We start from the raw sequence: 27,481 nt of genomic DNA, 5'->3' as shown, positions 1-27,481 counted from the left end.
CTCCCGATTAGCGCTCATGCTCCCTCTCCCGAAAACACTCATACTCTCTCCACATGAGTATGAAAATCCTTCAAGTTTGACTTTCTGTTAAAGTTATACGAAGCTTGCAAACTCTCCACTAAACAAACAAATGAATAATCATTTTTAGCAAAGTATAATGGTAATATTAATAGTCAAATTTACCACCTGTCCTCACCTCAATGAAATGTTTTCGGTTTCGAATTTGAATTTTTTGCAGTTGCGTAGCAATTTTATTTCTCCCACCCAAAATCGTCTCTACTGCCTCTTGTCTATTGCTATGAAAAGTCCTTTCAGTCAATCTAAAACACATTTTTGAAGCGAATTCCAAACCGTGCGGAACAATCCCAAGAGAAGAACGTTCGTTTTTATTTTTGCTTGAAAAATTAGAATATTTGCAACGGAAGCAAATTAAAAAACCGACAAGTCGTCCCAGTTGGGGAATCGGAGGATCGGTGCACTTTCTTCGTTGTTTTCAAATACTCGGTAGCAGCCTTTCTCGGTGATCGTCGTTGCCAGACCCAAACGTCTAACGTTTTCAGTTTTCACTCACTCGCCTGTCCGATGGCCAATCTGCTCCTTACTGACGATGATGTAGTTTAATTTCGCCCAAGAATATGAAACGGATAGATGGGGTAGAACGGGTTAGAAAGGGGAGAGAGAGAGGATATCCGGTGCAAATGGGAAATTCAATTCGAGTTCTCGTGCCCCTGGTGCATCATGTTTGATTCTTTCGATTCTTCTTTTTTTGTGTTTTGCTATTTTTATAACCTCTGGGTATGTGCTTTGCCGTTGCATTTATCCAAACGTTCACGTTAGCTTAACAAACATCCTTACTCTTGTTCCAGTCATGCACCGAAAGCAAATACTTTTCGTACCATTTTGCCCATAAACGCGCTTTCCGGCGAAATTCACGATTGATAGTTTTGGTCGGAAGAATTGTTGCTAACGGCTACTACTCACACTAAAACTTCTTTCCCTACTGCTTCAACTCCACAACTGAACACATTTCCATGTCTGCCCGGTTCGTGCTGCTAATAAATAACATGAATAATGAAGCCAACAGCACTCAATGACAGCACCACCACCGGCCAACCACCCAAAGGTCCCCCCGGATCGAATCAGCATCCAGCTCAATGGAATGCAGTTTATCGGAAATTCCTGAGCCGAAATTCGAGATTCTTATCCACTGACAGCAATGGCAGCATCAGTGGCATCAACTCAAATGAACTAACACACACCCGTCGTACTGGCTCGCCCTGGTGCCTTCTACGCCACCGTTGACGTTTGCATACGTACAAGTGCACACGAGTGCGAAAGGTTTTTCCAACAGTGAAACTATAATTGAGCCCCCACTTCCCAGCTTTTGCCTTTCCACTGGGGCACACGTTGCCCTGCCGGAAATGGCACCGTCAGACAGCGATCGCACCGATCACACCGATGGATGGAATGGAGGCTGGGAAAGTTCGTTCGTTTTTTTTTTATTCGTTGTCGTTTCTTTCTTTTTCCTCTCGATGACAGCAGTGTGTAAAATGAAGCTAGCAGGAATGTAGCAATTTCCTGCAGGAGTTCACTGGCTCGGTAAATGGGTATCGTTATTGATTGGGAATCATCATGTTACACATGGCGGAGGTACCAGGCCACAACGGGCGAAGTGAGTTCGCTGCGAAAAAAAAATTGACCTGGAACCCGGTCGCGGTCCGGGAACGGTCGGGGAGAGAATTGCAAGAAAAAATTGAATTATCGATCATGAACCATGAAGGTGAAAGTAGTGCCTGTGGACGTGTACCTCCGGTGATGGGAATCATAGCATGGTACAAAGCATGGGGCTAGGCCGTGAATGGAATTAAATTTACCATAAAAGGAAACACCAACATAATGCTGTTTATTAAGTGTCACCTCGATGGTTTCGATAGTTTTTTGGTAAAACTTTTTCTATGATGCCAAATTACCAATCATTTTTTTCTAAACCTGTCAATCGATGATTACAATCTGTTACGAATTTTTCGAAACAATTCCAGCATTTCTACTCAAAAAGGATGTGTTTTGCGCAAAACTTCCTGCAAATAAATTGGATTAAGGATGTTTGCATCTTTCTGATTTCAATCGGTCGTTTCAACGCTTTTCGCCCTCCGAACGCAACTGTTGCTTGATTTAAAACCCAGCCCAGCCTATTCAGGCAGATAATTACTATTAGCTAGGTTAATAATAAACGTCTGAACCGGCCGTTCATCGGCAACGATAGAAATCTTAATTAAAATCCAATCCAGCTAGCCAGGTTCAGTGTGTGTTGTTGTTTTGTTGTTTCGTGAGCCAGCCTTGTTTTTTTTTTTTTTGCTGTTTAGGGGTAGGGTTGATGGTCGAAACCATTTCTTTCTCTGGCACACCTCACCTGCTATCATTTAGTTCGTTCGCACTACCACCTTTCAGCTTGTTTCTGGCAAAAGGGTAAAGTTACTGCTTTCATTTCACAAAAGCCTTCCCACTCGCTTAGGTCCGGCCGGTGTACCAGTACCGGATCGCAAAACCTTTGCAATGAAACGGAAGTTTATTCGTTTGAAACTCACCCCGTTACCCACCCAAAAGGCTCACCCCGTTGTTTCCTCCTTCCGCCAGTAACGCAGTGCTGGCGCATATCGCTAAAGTTTTAACGACCCCACTCACTCTCACGCGCGCACCCAGAGACCAAGCATCATAAATTAAACATTCAAAAACCGGAAGACAACACAACAAAAAGGCCCATCATAGCTCCCGGTTTTAGTCGTGGAGGGGGGGAGGTTTTTCGGTTTCGGTTTATCTTTCCTACCTCCTTCCTCCTTCCAATCGTCCCCCGCTCGCTCTGCCCTTCTTTTTGCACAAATCAACCAGGGCAGGAAACGATATGCCTGCAGGAACCGATCCCGAAATCGCAGGATAACTTTATGCTTCGCTTTTCAAACATGGCACTGGCCCGTTCCGACGGTTCGGACGGTGTGCAAACGCGCGCGCTCCATGCTGCCAGATGAAGATAAATATTTTTTTATTGTTTTTCCACTTTCCACTTTCCCAGCTGCCATTTGACTTTCTTTCATTTGGCCCTGGCGCTGTGCAGGGCCTCTAGCGGGTTGATGATGATTTCTAATTTTGCTTTATGAAATCTATCAAGCTTTCTAGCGTCTCACCAGCGATCGAAGCCAGCAGCAGCAGCAGCTGCAGTTCGATTCGAAGAAACGAAAATCCGCTGAAAGCACACTTTTCCAGTAGGAAAACAAAGGCCTTTACCCAGCATTCCCTACCATTGGAGATGTTTTGTATTTTGCCGTAGTTGTACAGCAAACTTTCCCGGTTGTTTTATTTGTGCCTCATTTCCCGTCGTAACCTGACCCGTCATGGGTACACCGGCAAAGGTGACGGAAAGAGTTTAACTTTATTAAATGGAATAATAGACAATACGATCTGTACTATGCCAACAATGGCCAGTTCGGTAGCTGCTGTTCGGATCAATCGGATAGCAGTTTATAGCAGTACCAGTTCTGTGAAGATTGTTTGTGTACAGCTCGTGTTCCTGCCCTGTTTAATAGGGTGTGATGGTTCGGAAATATAACGTTGAGAGCGGTTTTATTGTTTCACAGTATGGTTAACATCCCATAAATTCTTCAAGCTAATTAATTGCTTTCAGAACATTAATTTGTTAGGAGTACCGATCAGTTAATATCGATTTTTAAGAAGAATAGGACACTATTCTGAGTACAATTAGTTATTTATTCATGCACCATACATTTATTACCGTTTTCCACTACTTTTTTGCATTAAATTTCTACTTACTCGCTACCCTATTACTCGTTAGTCCGTAAAATTATTTTATTTAAGTCTTTCTTTTCTTTGATATTGTCTTGGCTGGTTAAAAACTTAAAAAAAACTTCGCTTCTTTAGATTACAATAGAACATAGGATAAGACCGGTATTACATGGTTGGAAAATCTGTAGATTTTTATTAAATATCATAATAAATCCACATTTTATAGCCAGCCCGACAATTCGAAATCAAAAAGGCTTCTTTCCTGCTGTTGCTCACGAATGATTAAAAAGTGCTTAACGTCTCTTTTGATCAATCTCATGTGGCATCCAATTTCTCACTTTCCGGATAATTCCCAAAGGGGTAGGAAATGTCTTGCTGTATTTCTCAAAATGTTGTTAATGCGTGTTGTTCTTATGATCGTACTGGATCTTTATCGAACAGTGACTCTAGTCCATCGTCCACTCATTACTATCCTCATTCACAGGTCACATAGACCTTTTAGAATGTTTTTCTGGTGTTTTTCGAATAAAATGTCGCTTTTAAACTTTTTAAACCTCTTCCGAAACTAAACTGTAGATACTTTAGCATAAAAATACATTTTGAAATTCGATGCCAAACGATGAAACCACGAACTCTTTTAAAATCGTATGCTTAATACATTGGACTAATATATCTATCCTTTCACCTGCTTGCTTTATTGCGACCTTTCTTCATTTCCAACACCGCAACATTTGCTCATCTTGCCAGTATACAAAAATGCATTCCTCATCAAATAGGCGCTACTCTTTGCTAATGGTACGTTTTATTTCCTTTCGCATTCTTACAGGAAAACTCGATTTCCATGAATTCATCCCAGGTAAGTGGTGGCAAATTCTGGTGCTCCTGTTTCGTACTCTTTGCTTTTTCTTCTCGTTTTTCCTTTGCTTGGCATAAGAAAAAAGAATATACCAGCATTCGCTTACAAGTGGAAAACCTCGAAATATGAACACCTTTTCGTGAAATGTGTCCTTCTATCGGTGAGCTTTCTCTTTCACTCAATTGGCGTGTGTTTCTCGATCACGCTCTCTCTCTCTCTCTCCCTCTCTTTCGCACTGTGTGCTTCCTTCAATCAATTCGAGCATGTCGTTCGGTTCGCAAAACGCACCTGAGCTGTCTAAATGACACTTGAGGCAAAAGTTTTCCACGTCTTGCTACACACAGCCTACTCTTCGCTACGTTTCCACCAGTCAATTGTTAGCAGACGGCATGAAACAAGAGACGCTGCCTATTCTTGAATTCTTTTGAGTTTCAAGTACGCGGCTCGACCCGGCCCCGGTTTGCCGCCCGTGAAACCGCGCAACAACACAAAGTAACAAACAGAAATGAAACAGTTGAATGATGAAACACCGGCTACAACACCGGCGACAACGATGGGGCCGATATCGAAGTTTGATCCCGGTCCCCGTGCAGGTTGTGCCTGGGCGTGAAGAAGGCGAACGTAAAACGATGTCAACAATTTCCACTTCTGTTCGTTCGCGTTTTTCATCTCCAGTTACATCTACCGCAACGCACCGTTCGTTTCCAAAACCGTTTTGGTTCGTGTGCCACACGACCATCTTGACGAAAACCGGCCCTCTTGGTGTGAGCGGTTGTATGTGTACGGCCGCTCACGGCCCTGGGTACCGTTCGGAGAAGCCAGAACAATTGTCGTCGGCCCACGCCCCAGCAATACCGCCGATCGCCTCTTCCTGCAAAAGTGCTCAATTCAATGCAAGTAGTGTTGTGTTTTTCCTCAAACAACAAACTTTTCACCCAAAAACATCACCGTATGTCTTACGATGTCAGTTTGGGAAGGAGAGAGGAGTGGAAAGGTGACCCCCCTCCCGCCGCGTTTTCTCAACATGAGCTCACGGTTGCCAATGACGCGGAAAAGGGAAGAAGTAAATTCTTTTCCAAATATTTGTTTATGAATAAAACATGTACCTGTAGAACAGACGCCGTGCGCGAGAAAATTCGTGAAAAACAGTCAAACTGGCTGTTCGGTTACGGCTCGTCCCCGGTTTCCGGACATCCCACCCGGTCCCGGTAAACGTTCACTCGCAGGACGCTTATTGGGAAGGCCGAATAGCGCGAAAGCAGGTTTAATGATCCTGCAAATGGCAAAGTGGAAACAACCGAAGCGTATGGCACGGTTTTGCTCATAAGACTTGCTCTAAGAAGCATTTCCTCGACTCGTATGGCATCGTTCAGGAAAATGTTCCAAGCCTACAGAATAAGGAGCAGCAATGTTCAAAGGGATTTTTTAATTTTTGGAACATTTGCAATAAGATTCCGACTATCATGCGGAGCAACATTGTTCGTTCTTCAGGCTCATAATTTCCCAACAATATTACACTGGCAGTGCAGCAATAATTGAAGAGCTTATACAGCGATATAATCCCTTACCGGCATACAGCCACGGTGACTGTATTTTCACCAATTGGGAAAACAAATATAACTGATTGGCATTTCGCAAAATAAAATAAAACTGTGCGGCAATGCTACCAGCATAAGCTGGCGAATTATTTCGTGTGCCAATGTGGGTGATTTTATTGCATTACGCTATCAAGCGTTTCGCTAGCAAACATTGGTTTCCACAGAGCCGAACAAATACGTAACTTTGCGTAAGGTAGTATTAAATTTAAACTTAAAATGCTGCTATCACAAAGCACACCGGTCCCCAACCACCCACATTCGACGTGCCAGTCATAAAATGGTGAAAATTATGAGCAAACTTTCCTGATGCTTCGTCGCGATCGCATCTCGATCATGATGGTGAAGGTAACGCTGGTGAAGCAATGCAAACGCACGCAAAAATATTCTAACGCAAAGTCAACGCATTCACATACCGAAAGATGTTGCACGTGCGTAGGTGTGTATATATGTGTGTGTGTGTCAGAAGGAAGAAAGGCAAAAATATCACGAAACACTGCAAACAGAGCACAGCAAAACGGGAGAAATGAAAAAAAAAACATAAGCCGAAAACACAATCCACACACAAACAAATCCAAACATCGTCGCGCGGTGGTCCAAAATCAACCCCTAACGAACTTAAACGATTTTTAGCGGGAAGAATTTGTGTGTCGACTCCAAAATCGGGAACTTTCAACCGTAGTACCTCTCACCACTACTCGAGGTGAAAAATGGCACACGTACTGGCGCTGCTGCTGCAAAAAAAAAAAACCCCTGTATGCGAGACGAAAACCCAAGTGCGGGGAAAACCAGATTTTATCGAAAGTGGAAATTTATGGTTTTCAAGCAATCGAAAAGACGTACGCAGAATTGCCGACAGAGTGGGATTTATTCTTTTGACTAGCTGTACGCAACAATTCATCGCCTCCATTTTGCTACCAACCGGCGATGGGGGCGTAACCGACGAGCTTGCGTGAATTTTAAATAAACGGCGTGCGTGTTCGTGTACACTCACACATACCATTACCCGCTTCTCGCACGCTAGCTAAGCAAATAAACGACCCGCGCCTGTAACTGGCAGGATAAGCCGAAGATTCTGCAAACGATCCAAACGTCTGAAGTGTTTGTTGTACTCGAAGAAGTGTGCTCCCGAAGCCACGTGAGCTTTCGTTTGCCCATCATTTTAAGGTAATCACACCTTTTTTTTGCTTTTCTCCGTTACACCGGGCACCAAACATTGACGGGACAACCCGCTGGTGCTGGCCTCCCTTCATCGACCACATCTCTACCATTGCTGTGCAAACGTTATAAATTCAGTCATCCACGTGGGTTCCATTTACCGATGTAGAATATCCGTTTGCTTTGCTCTTGTGTTTTGCGTTACGCCTTTTTTTTTGGGCAACCCAAAGCGTGGCTTTCCATTCATTGAAAGTTCCCGGAAAAAGGTGAAAATAATTTCCACGGTTGAAAAACTAAGTGAGCACCTTCGGCAGCTTTCAAGGGCATTGCTTGCTGGAAATTAGAATGCGGTATCAGCGGGAGAGGACGAGGATGATGCGAAATAAGTTCGTGAAGCGTTTTAAGGAAAGCGATTAATTCGAAAGAGATTTACGATTCTCCCACCGGCGAAAGGTGGCAGCTACCGACTACGTCTCACCAGCACAATGTTCAATCAATTACTTACACACTACTGCACCTCGAACCAAGTGCCGCACGATCGAATGTAGCCTAATAGCACCGTGCTTAAGCCAATCACTATACAGCTTTAAACAAATCTAGATATCGTATTTATTTCTTAAAGTTGGCAACCTATATAATGAAATTAATGTTCATTAGTTAATTTGTTCATCTAGAACGGTTCAAGGTTGTCGCAGGCAAAATTCATTCAATGAAATAGACGCTTGAGTTTACATTTGACGCAAATAGTGTTCGATATTACAATTTTCACAAAGGATAGGTGTAACCATTGTTTGTTGTCATGTACAGTTCATTTCTAGTTCATCCGATAGTTCATCTGCCATGTCATTCCCATTATCCGGTACGTCTATACTTGGTACTTAATTTCCTAGCTTACGGTCCAAATAATTCAAACAAATAGAATCATGCTTTTATAATACTGGTTTTCGAATAATATTCTATGCTGTTGATTCGTATGTGAACAATTAGATAAACATAAAATTCTAGCATCAAAATGTCAACTACGTGTGTCAGAAATCTATTCGACTTTATCTCAATTACAAGAATATCCTCTCAACACCGCAGTCAACACAACCGTTGATACTTTCTATAGCTCTATCCCGTGTTCTACCCAATGCATCCCGCTTCAAATCGGGCCAATCATCCAACCCGCTAGCGCGATTGCGAAATGCAGTGAAAAGAACATTACCCCGTCCATTCAACCCTGTTTTGCTATCCCTGTTTCGTCGCCTGCTGTGCATGCATCCGTCCTCACATACCGAAACGGTTCCGAAACCGAAACGCGAGAGTGCACTCATCTTGACACTAAAAATAGGTGACCACTTCCAATTATTGATGAACATTCGAGTGTCCTCGGTATCGATCGGTCCACGCCGGAAACATGTACACACACACATTCTCACGCACACACACACACACACGCACGGGTCAATTTCAGTGCCACTAGATTGAGAGCGGTCGGTTGTACGGTGCGGATAAGTTCGTTTGCCAGTTTGCTGCCGGAACCGGGGAATTCAACGGGAAAAACGGAACCTCAATCTTTTGACAGTACACTTGAAATGGAAAGTACTAATCAACAAATGAAGCCTTCGAGAGGATCCGGGTAACCATCACGAGTACTGGTCCGCCACTCGATGTGATCTCAATGCCGGGTTGAAAGCCAGTTTTCTATCGTCCACCGTACCGTCCACGGTACACATTCGGAGAGAACCCGTATGGCAGGATCAACGACGCTTGGGCTATCTTTAATTCGACCGGAATTGAAAGTTTTCGGCCCCGATGGTGCGAGGTATCTGGTTGGGGTCGAATAGCAATAGGTCGTTGGGTGTTCATGAGAACCGGGTTTCATTGTAAACCGCAACCTGGAACCATAATTTGAAACTAGAATTGCTGATTGGCCCAAATTCCATTCAGTTTTATCAATACATCAAAGGACGGTACCAGAAAATTACATATCCTTCAATTGTGTCATTTTGCTGTTGGTTGGAAAGGTGTTGGGTTGATGACAAAATTTGTTGACTAATTTTGGGTTTCATCGCTGATATTTCGTTCGAAGGAACGTGAAATTGATCTGAGCTTTCAAAAGAATACTATTTCTAAGGTTAATTTGATAAATTTGATATTACTTCCAACAGAACGCGATACCGTCCCACTATCAATGTACTTTTGCTCGGTCATCCTAAATGTTAAGATACTTCTCCAAAGTATCCTGTCTGCCTAATGGTAATCCACCCAGCAAAAACTCCACGACGAACTTATGCAGCTGTCCACTATGACAATGTTTTCTGCCAAGGCGATACCGTATTAATCCAATTTCGAGCACTTCCTCGGTGCAGAAAAAAAGAAACAAAACACGGTCAAACGGACTAGCTTAAACCAATCTTGCCCTACATTTTACCGGCTTTGGCTTGCCCGGAACGGCCAGCCACCAACACCACCGCGGGTGGGCGATTGCCCTCGAAGGCTTCTCGAACCATGCGGTCCGCAAAACCGTTACGCCATCGCAAAGAGAGCGCAGACGAACGCGAAGCAAAAGGTACCGGGCGGCGGTCTTCCTTGCAGCCGGCCCGGTACTACTTCATCCGGCCGGTAGCCGTAGCCGGCGGAAGTAAGTTATACTTCGGTGTAGTAATTTATGGGCGCGTTTTAAATTTCCTCATTAAAATTCCGAAACGAAAATTCACCGCCACTCGCCAATCAGCACTCGCAAACCCATGGACAGCTTGGATGGGGGTGTATTTTCCCAACAAACTGAAACGCCTAGTTTGTGTGTGGGTGTGTGTGTGTGCCGAGCCTTTTTTTTGCAAAGCTCCACTTATAACGCGTGCTACTGAGCTACTGAGGCCGGTGTTAAATAAGTGTGGAACTTAAAACAGCACACCGTTTGGGTGGATCTGTTCTTTTTTGTTACGCTCCGTGGTAGATAAATACCGCAGTCGGGCAGTTGCTTAAAGAGTATTGAGCCGTATTGAGAGCCACCTGAATGTGGCTGGAGCTTTAAAGCTTCCGTGTGCTTTACATGGAGTGGTTTAAAAAAGCATTCTTTTGACTCATTTTTAAAGCGTTATTCATATCATTTTTATCATCTTACACTGTCTAATGCAAATGAACACAAGTTATCTTCACCATAATATTTACCAAACCAGTCAACTCATCATCAGCGTTATGAGGGTTTTTTCTTCAAGATGAAGTGGCTTCCGTGAGTTGGCGTTAGTGGCGTCGGCATTCACACAGTAGAAGCCATACCGAATCCCATCCCAAATCTTGGGGAACTCCCTTTCCCCACGGTAGAACTAACTTTAGTAAGTCATTATTTGAAAGGTACGACCCAGCAAGTCGTTAAGCCAAGAAGAAAACAGTATAAGGCCAATGTTGTGCCCAGTGTAAATTCATGCTGTATCATTTGTTCCCGGCGCTCCCTCTAATGCCTTCGTGCATGTCACATACATCATCAGGATTTGCGACGTGCTGTTAAAAAGTAGGTCAAGCGACAGAGTTTGCTGAAAGTAACCAACCAAGTTTTGACTCGCTTCTTTCGGGAACGGCTTCATCCTGACTTACCGGCTAAGCAATGTAAAAAACACACCGAATTTCCACAGCTGGGTTTGACACTTTTCCGAAAGCGGCGTTGCAAAATTAACATTCTATCGCATGAGCCTTTCTCTTTCACAAACACACACACACACACACACACCCCTCGACAATACTTATCATATGCACAGCGGGGACGACGAACCCCGGAAAAGTTTACGTTACGGGATGCTAAACAAGCGGTGCTCGAGTCAGCGGCGTAAATCTTCCTTCGTCCCGTGGCTTGATTTGGGCTTCGAGTTGGTGAACATCGATAAGGTTTCTTTGTGCGTTCTTTCTCGTCGGCGTTATTTTTTTTTTGTGATCGCCTTTGCGTACCCCCCCATTACACACTTGGTGGAACGGATCTTTTTTATCCCTTAAGTCATCTGCTCACAGCATAACTGGATGTTATCTTCCAAGGGCCGGTCGTTGTTGTGACGTTGTGGAAAAGTTTCCAGCTACTACCAAAGTGTCAAACAAAAGTTTCCTTTCGTATTGCTTTGAATTCCTACCAAACCTACCGAAATACAAAAAAAAGAACATTACGCAAAGCTGTGAATATTTATAACGTACGTCAAAGCACTAGGCAAGAACGAGACTCCACTTATGAGGCTTCCGAAATAATCCGTTCTTTCATTGTGAAACTTTTACACCGTGTACCATCCTTCATGTCTGTAAGTCTTTCTACAAAACAATTGAATTGGACAGTTCCTTTTTCTTACACCTCTTTCTATCAAGAAGTCTATCGTTCAACATTCGGTGTAATAAAATTTAAATTACATTTCACATTTTGGACCCCATTCCGACATCTATCCGACAGACACTGTGTGTGTGTCTCAGGTGCCAAAAAAAGGCTTTGTTGTGATTTTGCTGAAAGCTACAAAGCTGAAGGAAGCGTTACTGATCGCTATTAAACTTCATCATCCCAGTCTTATAGCCGACAAGTGCAGGCGGCAGAGATGAAGGAACATTTGCAAAGATCACACAAAATAAACGTCAACAAATGCTGAAACGCGAAACAACCAAACACGATCTGTTCTTGCTTCCCCACAACATTCCGAAACTGGCTTCACTATCGTCGTAAAACGAACACGCTTTCGCCTCGAACAGGTACCACCGAGCGGTAGGACCTAGTTTCAACAAAACACAATGTAATCTAATAGAAACCCACAACAATGCCGGATGCATCGTTGCAAGTGTGCCTGCAGGGCCACAGGGCACGCGAACAAGCGAACCGTTTCGAAACTTCAGTTTGGCGTCGTATCATTTACTCAGGCATCCTTGCTAACCCATCGCCGTACCTTCACGCCATCGCGTACCGATGTATCGATGCGTGTAAGTAGATGGAACGATTATTTGCTTCGAATTATGAAACATTCCCCAACGGGTTCAGCCGAGCGGGTTACCGGTACGTTGCGCTCGTTTGCAACAATGGTTTTACCGAGAACAATTACAACGCACCCCGAATTGCAATGAATGATGGTATGGTGTGCTGTGTGCCGCTAAACAGCGGGAAATGAATACCGTGCAAATATTCACAACTAGTCAATAAACCTTTGCGGTTTGGCGTTCAGCAACTCTGCCCCACTAGCAGTACCAGTGCTGAAAGACAATACGCTGTGAAAAGGTGAATTGAGTGAAATTTCTCTCGCGTATTGTTTGCTTTATGAAGTTTTACGAATTGTACAATAGAATTTAAAACAATTAGTAAGGTTCCACATAAATGGTCTTACGGAATTTTCATAAAATTATTCTTCAGGAGCACATGTAACTGTAATTTTTTTTTCAAAGTACATCACGTTCATGTTCTATACGCTTCTCTTTCTCCAAGAAGAAAAAACAACTCTGGACATCACGCTAACCCATTGTATTATGTTACAAAATTATACAAATGTAATTTAGGTTTTTAATTTGTTATTTATTTATTTATTTGTTTATATTTCCATTATGTAATATGATTGTATTATATTACAAATGATTTTAGAATTAAATTCATTAATGTAACATTTTTAAGACTTTTCAATAAAAGTTGAAACTTTCGAGACGCGCCGCCATCATTCAACAACTTTCCACTTGTACGGCCAATTCCTATTTCTCTTTGCTTCTATATTAATTTCATTCAACAGACCGTTAGTGGCCCTCTTCAAGCGTTACCTCACTATGCAATTTACAATTTCAAAAGCATTGCATTTTCACAAGCTGGTCGTTTCAACTAATTATACAAACGTAGCCGGATAATCAGGCTGCGGGAGAACAGAACGGGGTTTGTCTGGGTCTCGCCGTGTGAGATCGGTGGTACTGCAAAGAAACAAAGATACCTATTGAAATTCGTTCACATAACAGATTGGCTGATAATTGTTTGGCCTAACGCATTTATCGCGCTAAAAGATTTATATTCATATCATATTTCGTTTGTACCAACCTTCAAACGAATTCTGTCCTAATTTGACAGCATTCGGACAATAACCTAGTAGGCTACAGCATTTTGTGTGACGCAGCTTTTGTGTTTTGAGTAATCATGGAAAGGAAGGAATTTCGCGTGATGATAAAGTATTGGTTTTTGATGGGGAAAAATACAGTTGAAGCCAAAATTTGGCTTGATGAAGAATTTTTGGACACTGCTCTACCAAAATCAACCATAAAATATTAGTATGCTAAATTTAAATGTGGTAAAATGAGCCCTGAGCACGGTGAACACAGTGGAAGCCTAAAAAAGGTGGTTATTGACGAAAACATTAAAAAAAATCACAAAATTATTAAGAACATCCATGATGTGAAGTTGATCGAGATAGTTGACACCTTAAAGATGTCTAAGGAACGTGTTGGACATATCGTTCTCGAGTATTTGGATATGAAAAAGCACTGTGCAAAATGGCTGCCGCGCGAGCTCAAATTTGACCAAAAACAGCAACGAGTTGATGATTCGGTGCAGTGCTTGGAGCTGTTTAAGCGAAATAAATCTGACTTTTTGCGTCGGTATGTTACCATGGATGGGTCTTGGCTTCTCCACTTCACTCCAAAGTCCAATAGACAGTCATCCGAGTGGACTGGACGCGATGAACGTGCTCCAAAGCGCGGAGACGCAACAATCAGCAGGCAAGGTTATGGCGTCAGGTTTTTGGGATTCGCAAGGAATAATCTTCATCGATTGTCTTGAGAAAGAAAAAAATCATTAACAGCATCTATTAAATCAAGTTATTGGAGTGTTTGAAGCACGAAATCGCCAAAAAACGGCCACATTTGAAGAAATAGAAAAAAGATTTGTTTAATCAAGACAACTCACAGTGCCACAAATTAGCGAAAATAATGGCAAAAAATCATGAATATGGCTACGAATTGCTTCCCCACCCATCGTAATCCATAGATATGGCTCCCAGTGACAATTTCCATTTCTAAAATCGCAAAAGGATGCTCGCTGGAAAGAAATTTTCGCCGGGTGAAGAGGTGATCGCCGAAACAAAGGCCTTTTTTGAGGCAATTGACAAATGCTACTACAAAAATGGAATCGATGAATTCAAAGACCGCTATAATCGGTGTAACACCCTTGAAAGGATGTATGTTGAATAAAAAAACAATTTTTCAAAAAAAATTGTTTTACTATCATAACCCAAACATTTATCAGCCCACCTGTTATGTCATGAAAGTTGTTACATTTCTATGGTGAATATTTTGGTGTGCATACCTTCTTAATTCACAACCAACTCATTCGAACACCATCCTGGTTATGAACTCGATCATCAGCATTCATATTGGAGTCCATTTATCATCCCTCTACCTGCTGCACCACAATGCCCTTATAAATCCGGACGATTCATCTCGAACAACCAAATCATCCAAGCCCGTTACGCTGATTTTGTGAACCACCCTGTGCCGAGAAGCAGCGCAACCAAAAAAAAGGAGCGATGTTTCGATGCACGTTGGCTCACTTACGCTACAATCATTTCGTACGTAGCGTTTCCTGTGCAGCTGCTTCGTGCATGGTTTTATTACATTTTCATATCCTGATCCCCACCGGAGAGTGCCAATATCTGTGTGCGCCCGATGGCCGCTCGTAAAAACGATGAAGATTACATTACACAGCGCGCGCTCGGTCGTATTCGTCCGGAAGACGCCCGAAAGTGGATGTAACCGACCCAACCTGCCTTGCATTGTTGAGCTTGTCATCTCGGGACGATGCTTCCCTTTCCCGTGTGGGGTGTGCATGTGTTTTTATTTTACGTCTCAAGTCCGAACGCTTTTGCTTTGGCACTCTTTCCGCCCGCTGGGGTCTTTCCGAGATGAAGGAACAAGCTTCTCGGCCCAACGCATGCATTACCCGATTTCGTATGCACCGGGGAATATCCGTCTCCCTTTCCTCGTCAGCTACTTCATCATAATCATCGGACAGAACGACACGTTCCTTCGTTTGCCACTTCGTGTGCGCCGTTTCACCAAGAGATGACGGAGGGTTCTCGGCCCATATCTGCTCCGTGATTCATTTCATCTTCGTCATCTCCACGATGCACCGTATAATGGGTAGGTGGACGCACACGTGTGGCGGAAAAATGCTCAACATGCAAAATCCGTGCGAAAGTATACACGGAGTCCCTCGTACATCAGGTTTCGTCGCTCGAGAGGAAGGAAACAATTCCTTCTTTCGTTCTTCCTCGAATACGGTCCTTTTTGCGGTCCGGATCACAGTTCCTTCACGGTATCGTACATTATCTTGCAGGGTATTGCCAGGAAAGCATGAAATGATAACTCCCCTGTGATGGCCACCCGCCCCGCATTTTCCATCCAAACACACTCCGTGGGGTGTTGTAAACGGAGTTACATGCAACACTGACATAGAAAGAAAAAAGAACCATGCATCCATGTGCAGATCCTGTTAGTCTGTCTTTCGGTTGTGCTAACCGATGTTCACTCACCACACAACCATGCCCCAAGCCCAATTCCATCTCCAAAAGTGCCTCCAAACACAGCGTCCCTCCATTTTGACGTGTGGCAAAGGAAAAGTAAGTTTTGCACCCAATTACATCACACGGCCGGAAGAAGAACCATGTTTTCATGTACTGTAGGAAAATGACCATCATTCACTGGCTCGCTTGATGTAACCATCCCCAGGACCGAACCCAACCGCCACCCTCTTTTTACACGGCTGATTGAAAAACTTTTCTTGGTTAAATTAATAAATTTTCACCATCATCCACCACCCCGATCCCTTGCACCAGAAAAAAGGTAGAGAACACATAGAAAAATCCTCTACCCACACGATCGATTGATCACAATTTGCAAAACTGGAATGACGTTCGATTGGGAAAGTTTTTCCCCCGGCCGAAAAATGCCCCAAAATATGTTGTATCCACTAATAATGCACGCCACATTTGGCAAACCCGCAAAAAGCTGCTGAGTGACTTTTTTCCTCTGTGCGGGCCACCAATAACATGCATCATTTTCCATACGCCGTACAAAATTGATCGTAAAAGTTCGGTCAATTCGATCTTGCAGCTGGGTGCTGCTGCTGCTGCTGCTGGGGGTACTATTGTTTCGCTACAAGATGAACGGTAATTGGGTGTCAAAATTGTGCAAACACATCGTTGGACTGCATGCTAATTTTTACTATCGTTCAACGTTTGTCGTTGCTTTTGGGTGGTTGTTTTCCTTTGTGTGCCCTTGCCCATTCAACGGCGTAACACATTTTAAAAACGCACGCATGTGTTGGTGGACTTTCCCTACCTTCCGTGGCTCGGATCGCCACGGATGCTTCCCATTCATGAGGGGAAACGCAATAAAGGTTTTAACATGCAGAGTAGGCAAAGCAAACACACCACGCTCAAGGCTGGTTTATCGCAGGTTATAGCGTGCCGCATAAAATTTATGACGATGTAAATTCGACTCTTAACACACTCTTTCCCCGGGCAGCTCAAATGGTTGCCTTGGCAACCGAGCATCGAACCGAAATCAATAGCGATTCTTTTTAACAAGAAATTGTATCCCTTTTTTTCCCATTCCACTCTGACGCTTTCCCGTTCGATTGAGAGAATTAAAAGTTGGCGTGGCTCTCGTACCGCTCTCAGGTCGCATAGATTTCTGATACAAAAAAAAACGATTCCCGGGCAACCATTACATAAAAATAAAATACACCCCAACACACTGGATCGCCCATTTCGAAGGCTGAATGTGAATTGTTTTACGCCGCCATAAAAGCTTACCCTTCCTGTGGGTGTGAAAAGAAATAAAACAAAAACAAAAAAAAAACAGAGGTTAAACGATGCGGCGCTTTTCTCGGGGGCCAATTTTGGAAGTGTCCATACAAAAATCCGCATTTTTAACTTTCCGCAGCGACTTTTCCATCAAGTGGTGAAATGAAATGGACCTGACATCTCGCATATGTGGGGGGGTGGGGGGGGTTTCAAAATGTAAAAAAAAACAAACATATGCTCCTCCCACTTATATGTGTTGTTTGCAATATAACAAGTGCGCCCACGGAAGGCATCAAGGAGAAAGCAAGCTCAGGGATGGATGGCTGCTGTCTGGTGTTATCCAAATACATCATCGTTGACTGTGCTTACTTCCGCTCGTGTCACCAAGTGTCAATTGATGAGTGTAGGAGAGTCTGCTTTTATTCACCTCCATTATGTTGATCCTTCACGTAACGGGGCTTTTTTATTTTGATCTCCTATTTATGTTCACTTTTTGCTTCACCCAATACTTGGCTGTTTTTTTACAACGTGGTGTGTACTTTATTTTTGCAAAGTTTTTGTTTATTTTAAGAAAGAACTCGGGTCTATATACTACTTACAGCGCTGAAATGGAAATATGTTTTGATAAAGAAAATTCCAAAAACGACCAGCAGTCACTTAATTTTAATTTTAATATTGACAAACAAATTTTAAATACCATGACCGGGATATTGTGTTGGAATGGAATTTTTAAACCCCCCAAACATCACCTAGAACATATGAAACCCTTAGGCAGGAGTGTCGCGATTTCATCCGACCTCGTAACGAATAATCTTCCCCGCTCAACCTCTAATCTTCGCAATATTTGTTGAGTTATTGGACAACTTGTGTACTTTACCGCCAGTTTTTGGCCTGGCCGTACAATGATAAATGATCATGCTGCACCGAGCATACTATTAAATTGCATAACCACACACACACACACACGCTCACACATACAGATACCCACCCCAAATATATTTGCCCTACCTTGCGCTAAAAGCTTCACCAGCACAAAAGCGACACAGTTCCCAACTTGCATGTATTCATTTGCATTCCCCACACAGAGACAACGCTCTTGCAAAACCGGTGCTAGTTTAAAACAAATTTTATTAATGCACTTGCAAATGCTGCTCTCATTGCTCCCAGTACCGTAGTTTACGTAGCCTGGGTTGGGTTGGGTTGGGTAGTGTAGCCGGCCACCACAATGCAACCGAGGCAATGTCGAAGTGATGAAGTGTGGCCGGTTTGGATTTAGCAAACAAACAAACGACACTACATTACACAACAGCGCATACAGTTGCGAACGTGGGCAGGTCGGAACCGACCAAGGATGCACACAAGGTTGCCATTTAAAATCGCTCATAAATCTTGCTACTCTTGTCGTGGCAACGGTCCTGACAGTTTTGCACTTGGTCCGAATCATCGTTCTACACCACGACCGTGCTGCCATCCCGTCGGCAGCCGTCTCAGCTTTTTTTATTTTCATTCGCTTCATAAGCCCTCCTACCGATCGTGATGATCAAACGCGGTGCAAAATGCCAGCGGTGGATGAGCGTGAGCACGGGGCTTAACAGGAGGGCTTAAGCACAAAAAGCTCAAGCCAAACGCACTCGGAGCGCGGCAGAGAACGGGCCCGGACGAAAAAAAAAGGACGAAAATTTCATACCCATCCTCAACATCAGCACAGGATTATATGATCTGCGTTGAAGGAGGTGCTTCAGCACCGGAAACGCAAATTTTCGACAGTATCGCATTCCGTCGCCGCCATTCCCCCGAAGCTCTCGCATGTTCGGGCTGATGATGTGCGACAGTAACTAAGGGTAACCTCTTTTAGGCGGCTTACATGCCCCTTCCGGTCGCCGTGCTTTGATTTGCGTGCTCATAGAGGACCTTCACGGTGTAAGCCAACTCCATAACGATTTCCTTCCCACCCACCCATCGTGGCAACCGGAACTCGGTCCATAATTTTACGATGTAATTGAGAAACTGATTTCGGTAACTTCCGCCTTTAAAGGGCGCTGGGAGTGCTGGGAGTGGGAGGTACACATTGGTCGAGACCCTTAAAACTTTCAAGTAACTTTCTGCCACTACGCAACTGTGCTCGAACTCGGAGCATCATCGCTCTTTGTGAGTCTCTCTCTCACTCGTACGCCCTCTCTCTGTCAAGCGCGCGCTCTGGCTGGTCAGGTTTCGCGTAATGAGGCTTTTGGGGGTTTAGACGATAAATTAAGGTCGTTTCGAGTTTTTACTGTTAGGACGCATCTAAAATATCTAAACTTCACCTTACTAGCGCACACAATGCGCACACACACACCCCGGGCACACAAAGTGTGCGAGTGTGCATTTTTCGCAAAAGAAATTGCAAAACTTAATTTAATTCATTCCACCACTGTGTACTGTTGGATTTCCGTTCCCTTCTCCCGATCCCGCAGGTAATTGCAATTGTTTTGCTGGGCATCACCCCGAGCGGTGCACATAAATCGTTTGCTGTGTGAGTACGGAATGTTTATTATCGTAAGTCCACCACCATCCACCAACCATTTGTCTTTACGCGTTCGCCCACCGAAAACCGGCCGGAAAAGTTAGTCGAAAGTGTGCCGTGGTACGTGGTCCAGATTACAGATTAGTACGGAGGGAAAATCTTCAAAACGCACAACACCGTTATGATGTTTCTCAATGTCGCTCCGCTCCGGTACGGTGGCCTTCCAAGCCTTCCGATTGGTTGGCACCGATTCCGAGTGGGTCGTAATAAGTATTATGGATTTCAGCTTTACGACAACGCCCAACTACGCCTGCTATCTCTATCCCGTACCCCGTATCACTCCACCATAAATCAAAACGGCTACACGGAATTGTGACCCATTTGGGAGCGATCCGTCACTAAACCCAACCGCACCACCACCACCTACCAGCGAGGACGAGGACTTTCAAGCGTCGGTCAAGTTGTGTTATGCGGTCGATACGTCCAGCCACGCCAAGGGGAAACAGAGACGCCAACGATAAGAGATGTCTTGCTTTTTTATCATATCGTAATATCAAGCAAATTTGGTTTGTATGTTTCCTTACATTCACCTACGCAGAGCATCACCGTTACCCGTTCGTTTTTGCTGAGGTATTGAAACTCTTATGGTACCATTAGTAAGGCAAGCTCAATCGAAGCTTATTACCCCAACCCACACAAGTTTTTCGTCGAAAGCAATTGGAAAAATAGCAAACCGAAGGTTTATGTCACACACACACACACATACACAATTGATATTTCCCATGCGACATGTTGCATCACGTAGAAGGATGCAAAACAATTGAAAACGTTGCCATGGAAACAGTTTAGGTGGCGTGATTTCGATTGAGGGAAAATGTACTACTCCAGCAGCCTATGGAAAACGATCAGAGCAGTACAAAGCTTTCATCCTACAAGGGAATCACGAATAACGAATCTATGCTTTCGGGTCTCCTTGTTATTGGCAGATCCTTCCACAAGCTTGTAATCCGTTGAACAAAGGGAGAACTTCCGTGAAAGATTTGTAGCAATAACCTAAAAATAACCCAAACATAATTCACAAAGAATTTTCAAATTTGAGGAGAGAAAAGTCCTGCACGTGCCTGTAAATAACACCACCGGAGTATAAAACCCCTGGGCTATATCAGTTCAGTGGCATCGTTCCCAAAAACATCCGTCTGTACGGTCCAATTATTGCACTATGATGTAGCGTTTTTCCTCCCCGTAAGTCTGCTTCCTCATTTGCTACCGACGTTGACCCTGTAATTGTTTCAAACACACGGGCCTAGCTTAACATTCCCGACGTCACGACCGTGCCCTTCGATAACGTTTGTCCGCTCATAAATAGCGTACTTCGTGCTCGGTCGCACAGCATTCCGCGATAACTCCGCACGGCGAATCGATCCTTCCGTAGTGTTTCGTAGTGAAAGAAAAATAAAAGCCACAAAAGTGTCACACGATGCGAGTGTTAGCGATTGTGACGGTTTTTGCGCTGGTACTCGGTACCGCGATCGGTGCCACCGTTGTGGAACTGCAGCAGCAGCTCGATGAGCTAAGCCAAGAGATTGAGCAAGCGGTGCAGCGAAAGCGGGCCGAAAACAGTGTTGCCATACTGGCCACCAACAGCTACGTGCTGTCCATTATGGGCAACGATACGGCCAACCTGCGGGATATTGTTGTCGCCAAGCGGGAAGCACTGGAGCTGCAGCAGTGGGAGCAACAGAACGACACGGCCGAATGTTTCGACGAAGCACTCCAGCTGTGGGATACGTACGCGTACCTGACCGGGTGGGATATTAGCTGGTGTGCGGTCGTTGCCTACGAAGAAACGAATGCCGATGCACAGTACACGTTCCATTCGCACGCGCAAACCATCGTTCGTGAAGCGGCCCGGGCGCTGAGCCTTGCGTCGGAAGCATACGGTACGCATCCGTTGCTGGCAGACCAGTTGGAATATCTGGAGCAGGAGCTGGAATATTTGCGCTACCTTTGGGGTAACTACCAGACGGTGCTGCAGAATGAGATCGATGGGCATGACGACGTGGCCGAGCAGATCGTGACGATGACGCGGGTTTGCTTCAGCGGAGTGTACGACGATGTGGACTATTGGTTCAATTACCTTGACGAGCGACTCGACACATGTCTGGCCGCGTTGGAGTAAATCCCCCATCGATGTGTAAATAAATACAAACTCGTCTGAAGCACACTTGCTGCGGTGACTAGATTCGTTTATTTATTCCTCCAAACAGAAATACTCCGCATAGCGGATTGCGTACTCAACATCCTCCCGACTCGTTGCAATCGTACGATCAATGCACTCGCGCATGTACTGCTCGATTGCATCCCTACGATCGTTGTGCTTTTCGAGCTCTTCGTCTAGATCCTGCAGTCCCTCGATCGACACTTCGTTGAAGTGATCCAGGCTGCCATCCAGCCGGCCCTCAACGTCTTCGCCATTGGCAACCACATTGTCCTCGGACAATATGCCGACGATTGCGTTGATCACTTCGCTGCTTGCCCGGTGCAGCTCGTGGGCCACTGGGTAAAATCGTAGCCGACCGTCCTCTCGCATCCACTGGGAGTACCCACCGTACGCACAGTCCTGCAGATCCCACTGTGGAAACAGCGTGAACAGATAGATCAACGCATCGACCGATGTCCAACATTCGCTGACCGTGTCGGTCGGACGGATGCTGGCCAGCTGTCCGAGCAAATCCTGGTTCGCCTCCCGGATGGCAAAAGTTCCTTCCGCAAGCAACGGAATCAGGTCCTGTTCGATCATCAACCCATTCCGCTCACTGTTCTCGCGGAACCGTTTGCCGATTTCCGTCTTCAGCTGTTTGTGCAACTCCGCCAGCTGATGCTGGTACGTGTCCAAAAACGTGCCCCGAACCACCGCGACCAGAACGAACACCAGCCCACAAACACACGTTAGCTTCCACGATAGCGGCTCCATGACGGTTGCGTTGATAGCTTCTGAAACGGCTCACTGAGGGTCTATCAATGCGTTGCGATTATTAAATATCCACCGACCGACACGCGATAAGATTATGTCACGCGGACCGTAACGAATTCGAAAAGCTTATCGGGGTGGATTGCCGCGTTTTATGATGCCTTAGTGCCGGCGGTTCCTTGCGCCTTGATACCGCAAGCGCAGTGGCAACAATATTTGCTTCCGTTCGGTTGCTCTTTAAAGCCGGCACGTTCGGTACGTCCATTTGCCAGTCCAAACCAGCCACGATGACGGTGATGCTGGTGATGGTCGCACCATAAAACTTCATTGGTTTTTTTCCACCCCCGCGCAATCTTCCTTCTCGTGCGTCCGCCATTTTGTATGCGTGTGGTTTGTGTTTGTGTGGTGGAATCAAAAACTTCGCCTACTGACGAATGGATGACGGTCAGTTGTAAAACAATTTCGAAACAGTATGGAACCTCGTGCCTCGTGATTATCTGATCTACCTGATTGTGTGTGGTGACTGATGCGTTTGTTACAAAAAGCTTACAACACGCACAGAAGCAAAGCGCAGTGAATTCCTATCGACTAGCTTTATCGAGGCGGAAGCGATTGTTAATCATAAAAACGGTATCCAGATTCAAATCGCGCTGGGAAGATGATGATGATGAAGCCAATGTGAGAGGAAAACAATTGCAACGGGCTTGATAAGAACTTTTCTCAAGCCGAGTTTATTCGAGAAATCGTTTATCCACAGAAAGCACACGATCGTCTCAAGATCATACGTTGTTCTCGATGTAAGAGAATTTATGTACAGAATGGGATAAGTGTTTATTTGTTACAATTAAAAGCACCGTCCTGATCGCTTCACTGTTTGCTACTGGTCCTTTCTTCTTCCTGCGCTAGCTTGTATAAGGCTTTTTCCAGGGCTGTCAAACCTCTTTCCTACATTTATAGCTAATTTCCCCAGAGATTAATTCACTTTAAACTATAACTATATTCCCCGCTATTATTACGAGTTATTGCTCACGTGTCTTTAATTGACCAACCACGCTAATGCTAACATATCTGCTTTAATATTTCTTTGAGTTGAGTTACGTTAATCGTTCTCTTGGAAGATGCTGCCTTGCTGTGACGCTGTATTGAACCGCAATTTTAATCTGCCGCACGGGGGGATTGGGAATACGATAATCCATTAGCATAGTATACCCCCCTGGGAATGCGTTCATGGTACCTAAGTGACAGAAAATGCTCCCAAGACCCGTTCCTCACGGGGTAACGAAACATCATTGATTAATTACTTTGTGGGGGTGATGAAATTTTAAGCCTCTTATCGGGTAGTAAGCAAACAAACGCAACAAAATTCCGGTACGCGGCTTGTGTCATCAGCTGCGTACCGGGAATCCCTTTGTCAATTCAGCGCCTCCCCTCCGGAAGTGACACCAGCGATTACTTTGCAAGAACGCGCCAAAGGAATTGGCCCTGGGGGCAGATTCGGCAGTGTCTTGCAGCGCTGCGTATTGAAGGGTGCTTTTCATCGAAAGGCACCTCATAACGCGACGCTTCTAAAATGTTAAGTTTCCGTTTTCAATTGACGCTCTCTGCTCTTGACAACGAAACATCGTGGTTCTAGTTCCATCACGCATAAGGACCCTTTAAAAACGAGCAAACCCTAGACGCGAAAGGTAAAATCATCAATACACTGGAAATGGTACCACATTTCCATCCAGTAACGAGCGTCGAAATTACCAACGTTCGGGGTTGATGAGTTTTATGCCCGAGCTGCCAAAGTGTCAACCGAAGCGGGAGGACGTATTATGATTAATGGAGTGGAAATATGCCGTCGCTAAACTCGTTCCTCAATGATATGTACTTTTTCCTCATTTTTCGTTCGTTTTCTGTCCATTAGGGTGGTATCTTAAATTTCGAACCATTCTTTTCTTGTGTTCTAGAATTCTTTCGGCGTAGCGATTGAATGTTTTTAAAGTTTTGCATTTCCAAACTCGTAGGGATGTCTTTTTTAAACGAAATATAAATGAACTGAGGGTATATTCGCTGATTATATTATTACCTGAAATAGGCTAAAATTAAAGTAAATTTTCTACATTTAACTAAATTTGTCCTTTTGCGATACATAACGATTTTTTCGGAGTAAAATACATTTGAATTTAACAGGAAATTGCGTATCTGACAAATGTCATAAAATTACATTCATTCAAACATTCAAATCATCATCAAACGGTTAGGGTCAAGGTCTGTGTAGGATAGAGGTCGAGCAATATAGAGCAATTTGACAAGTAGCCAAAAGTTCGTTACACGTGATTTGACGTTTGGACGCCCTTTTCCATTCAAATGTTTTGTGTGTAGTTGTGTTGATTAATTCGGGCCGGTCATAGCAACAAGATTTTTATTGTTTTAGATTTGGTAGGAAATTTGTGTCGCTGTTTTTCGATTTTAGTCCGGAATAAGATCTGCAGATTCAAAGGTATTCAAAACGAAGGAAAACTTTAACGACCTAGCTAATTGTGAAACTTCGCGATAAAGTAAACAAGTAGGCTAGCGGCAAGGAATCTTACACGGGCGACCAAACGTCAAATGAAATCCAAAATGGCGAACCCCTATCTTGGCTATTACTCGCCCTCTATCCCACACAGACCTTGGGTTAGGGTATATTAAAATTTAATCAACAAATGTATGGTCATGATTTTCAATTTCGAAACAAGATATCGAAATGCTCCACTACAATAAACTGACGGGTAATGAGGAAGGGAACAAACCAAAATCGGTTCATATGGTTCCAATCGATGGCTGTATTTGTATTGCTATTTTAATACATCGTACTCCACAAGACAACGCTAGTGAGGACAATGATATTCTACTCGAATAACAATCAACCTGAACTGCACAATATGCCTATTGGGCGAGTAAATCCACTGTTTGGCAAAGTCCACTCGGTCAACAGTACAAAATCCACAACGGTATGCGTGGCATTGCAATTAACACACACACAACACGTTCAACGGTAACAGTAACATTCGTAACAACAGATTGAAATGTGAGCGTATCGACTGTGGAACTTCTTGCTTCCATTGCATTCCAACCGATTCCCGGGGCTTTCTATCTGGCAGCTCAATTGTAGCATCGAATTCGCATCGGACTCGCTGAAGTGTTAAATTTTGTTCATCATCGGTTTCAAACATAAGCCCATGAGCGCCTGCTTCACTTACCTGGGCCCTCATCACCTATCAACCATGCCATTGTCTAAACCAGTAGTAAACATAAGTCAATATTCCCTGTATGATGTAAATTGCTGTTGTGTTTTTATTTTCGCATCCACACCCATCGACATTTCGTGATACTTGGCATGTTGCCCACAGTTTCCCCCAACAGACGGGCGCGTGGTTAGTGCGTGAGAATATATATATATATATATTTACAGCTCACCAAATTCGTACACCTTCATCCAGCAGTCTAGATCACCCCTCGGTACTTCCCGGGCTCTGTACAAATAAAATATTAAATTTAATTAAATTAGGAAGCAAATAAAATGAAACACAAATACGTTTTCAACCGGGCTCCGTTGTATCCATTCGCTTCGTCACCTCGAATGCAGGGTTTCCCCTTCGTGTTGTGCCCCTATCCAGCAAAAACCACCATCCAGCCAGTGGATGACTCTTCTAAATGGAAACACGTGTCCTTTCTCCACCATCCGACAGCACCCACCCATCAGCAGCAACAACAACAATCCCCACCGCGGGGAAAAGAAATTGAATAAACAATAACGGTTACAGATCCACGTTCGGTCGGTGCTCGGGGTGGAAGCAATAAAGCGTTTGCCATATTTTTTATCGACTTCATATTCGTTCTCCATAAACATGTTCTACAGCGGATTCGCCAAAACCGTGGGTCTGTTGCAGGCCCGACCCTAACTGCGGTTCCCACCGTTCAACATCGACACACTTACGCACAAGCTACGCTGCTGGCGCACTCATGTGTTTGTTTTTATTCAAACAAGTACAGTTTTATTCTGACCTTACTTGTTTTATTGTCCATGTTTCCAAATTATTTCTTCCTTTTATTTCTGGTTTATGGTTACACATGATAATCCTGATCATGCTTCCGTCGATCCGGGTCCGTTTGTTTGTAGTGCTCCTCACCCGTACCCGATGAAGCAATAGAGCCTGGACGGGAAACCGTACCCGCCCAACCAGCCCGCCCATCCGACCGACCCACGATACATCTATCCGCACAGTGTGCAGTGTGTTGGAAATTATTGCGCGTAATTTTATTATTCATCCTTTCGACCGACACATAAAACGAGACGAAATGCTTGAAAGGCCATGCCCGTACCTTGTTGTGTAACGGGATCCGAATGTTCGCATTCCACCGGCGGCGGCCATTACAGTTGTGGCGCTGGAATGAAAAGGGCCGCGTACGCGGGGTTAATTGTTACCACTGTGACCCGCGTCCAGCTGTGAACCACTGTGCGACGCTCCGAAACACACAAACAGGGGAAAAAATTACGCAACCGACCCTGGTAGCTCTTGTTATTATGGTAGGTTTGAATTTATAGTCACGCTTGATTAATCTTCCGCCATACGTTATCGCTTCGTCATGCCCGATGGTACGTGTGCATGCGTTGTGCGTTAGGGAAAATATTTTGCTTTATACGTGTTTTACGCAGCCACCGTACACATTTCATTACATATGCTTTCGGGGTGTTTCTTTTCGGCCCTTTCCCAGACGTCTTCGCGTCGAAACCAGCGAATAAAAAGCAATTTATTCCCGGAGGAAAACAAATTGTACCGGCTAACCGGTACAGCAATAAAA

The 27,481-nt window shown here is 44.3% G+C and overlaps 1 protein-coding gene across 1 annotated transcript in view; it reads left to right on the top strand.

The window, feature by feature from the left end:
• LOC128310782 (neurogenic protein mastermind) overlaps positions 1 to 27,481 on the top strand; it is a 223,654-nt gene that overhangs the window by 133,095 nt on the left and 63,078 nt on the right. The window contains exon 4 of the mRNA XM_053047501.1: positions 4,622 to 4,651. Coding sequence (XP_052903461.1) covers positions 4,622 to 4,651 — 30 coding nt within the window. The remainder of the gene's footprint in view (positions 1 to 4,621; positions 4,652 to 27,481) is intronic.

This window comes from Anopheles moucheti, chromosome 2 (assembly GCF_943734755.1).
Source record: "Anopheles moucheti chromosome 2, idAnoMoucSN_F20_07, whole genome shotgun sequence".
NCBI lineage: Eukaryota > Metazoa > Arthropoda > Insecta > Diptera > Culicidae > Anopheles > Anopheles moucheti.
This window is presented reverse-complemented; position numbering and strand designations above follow the sequence as displayed.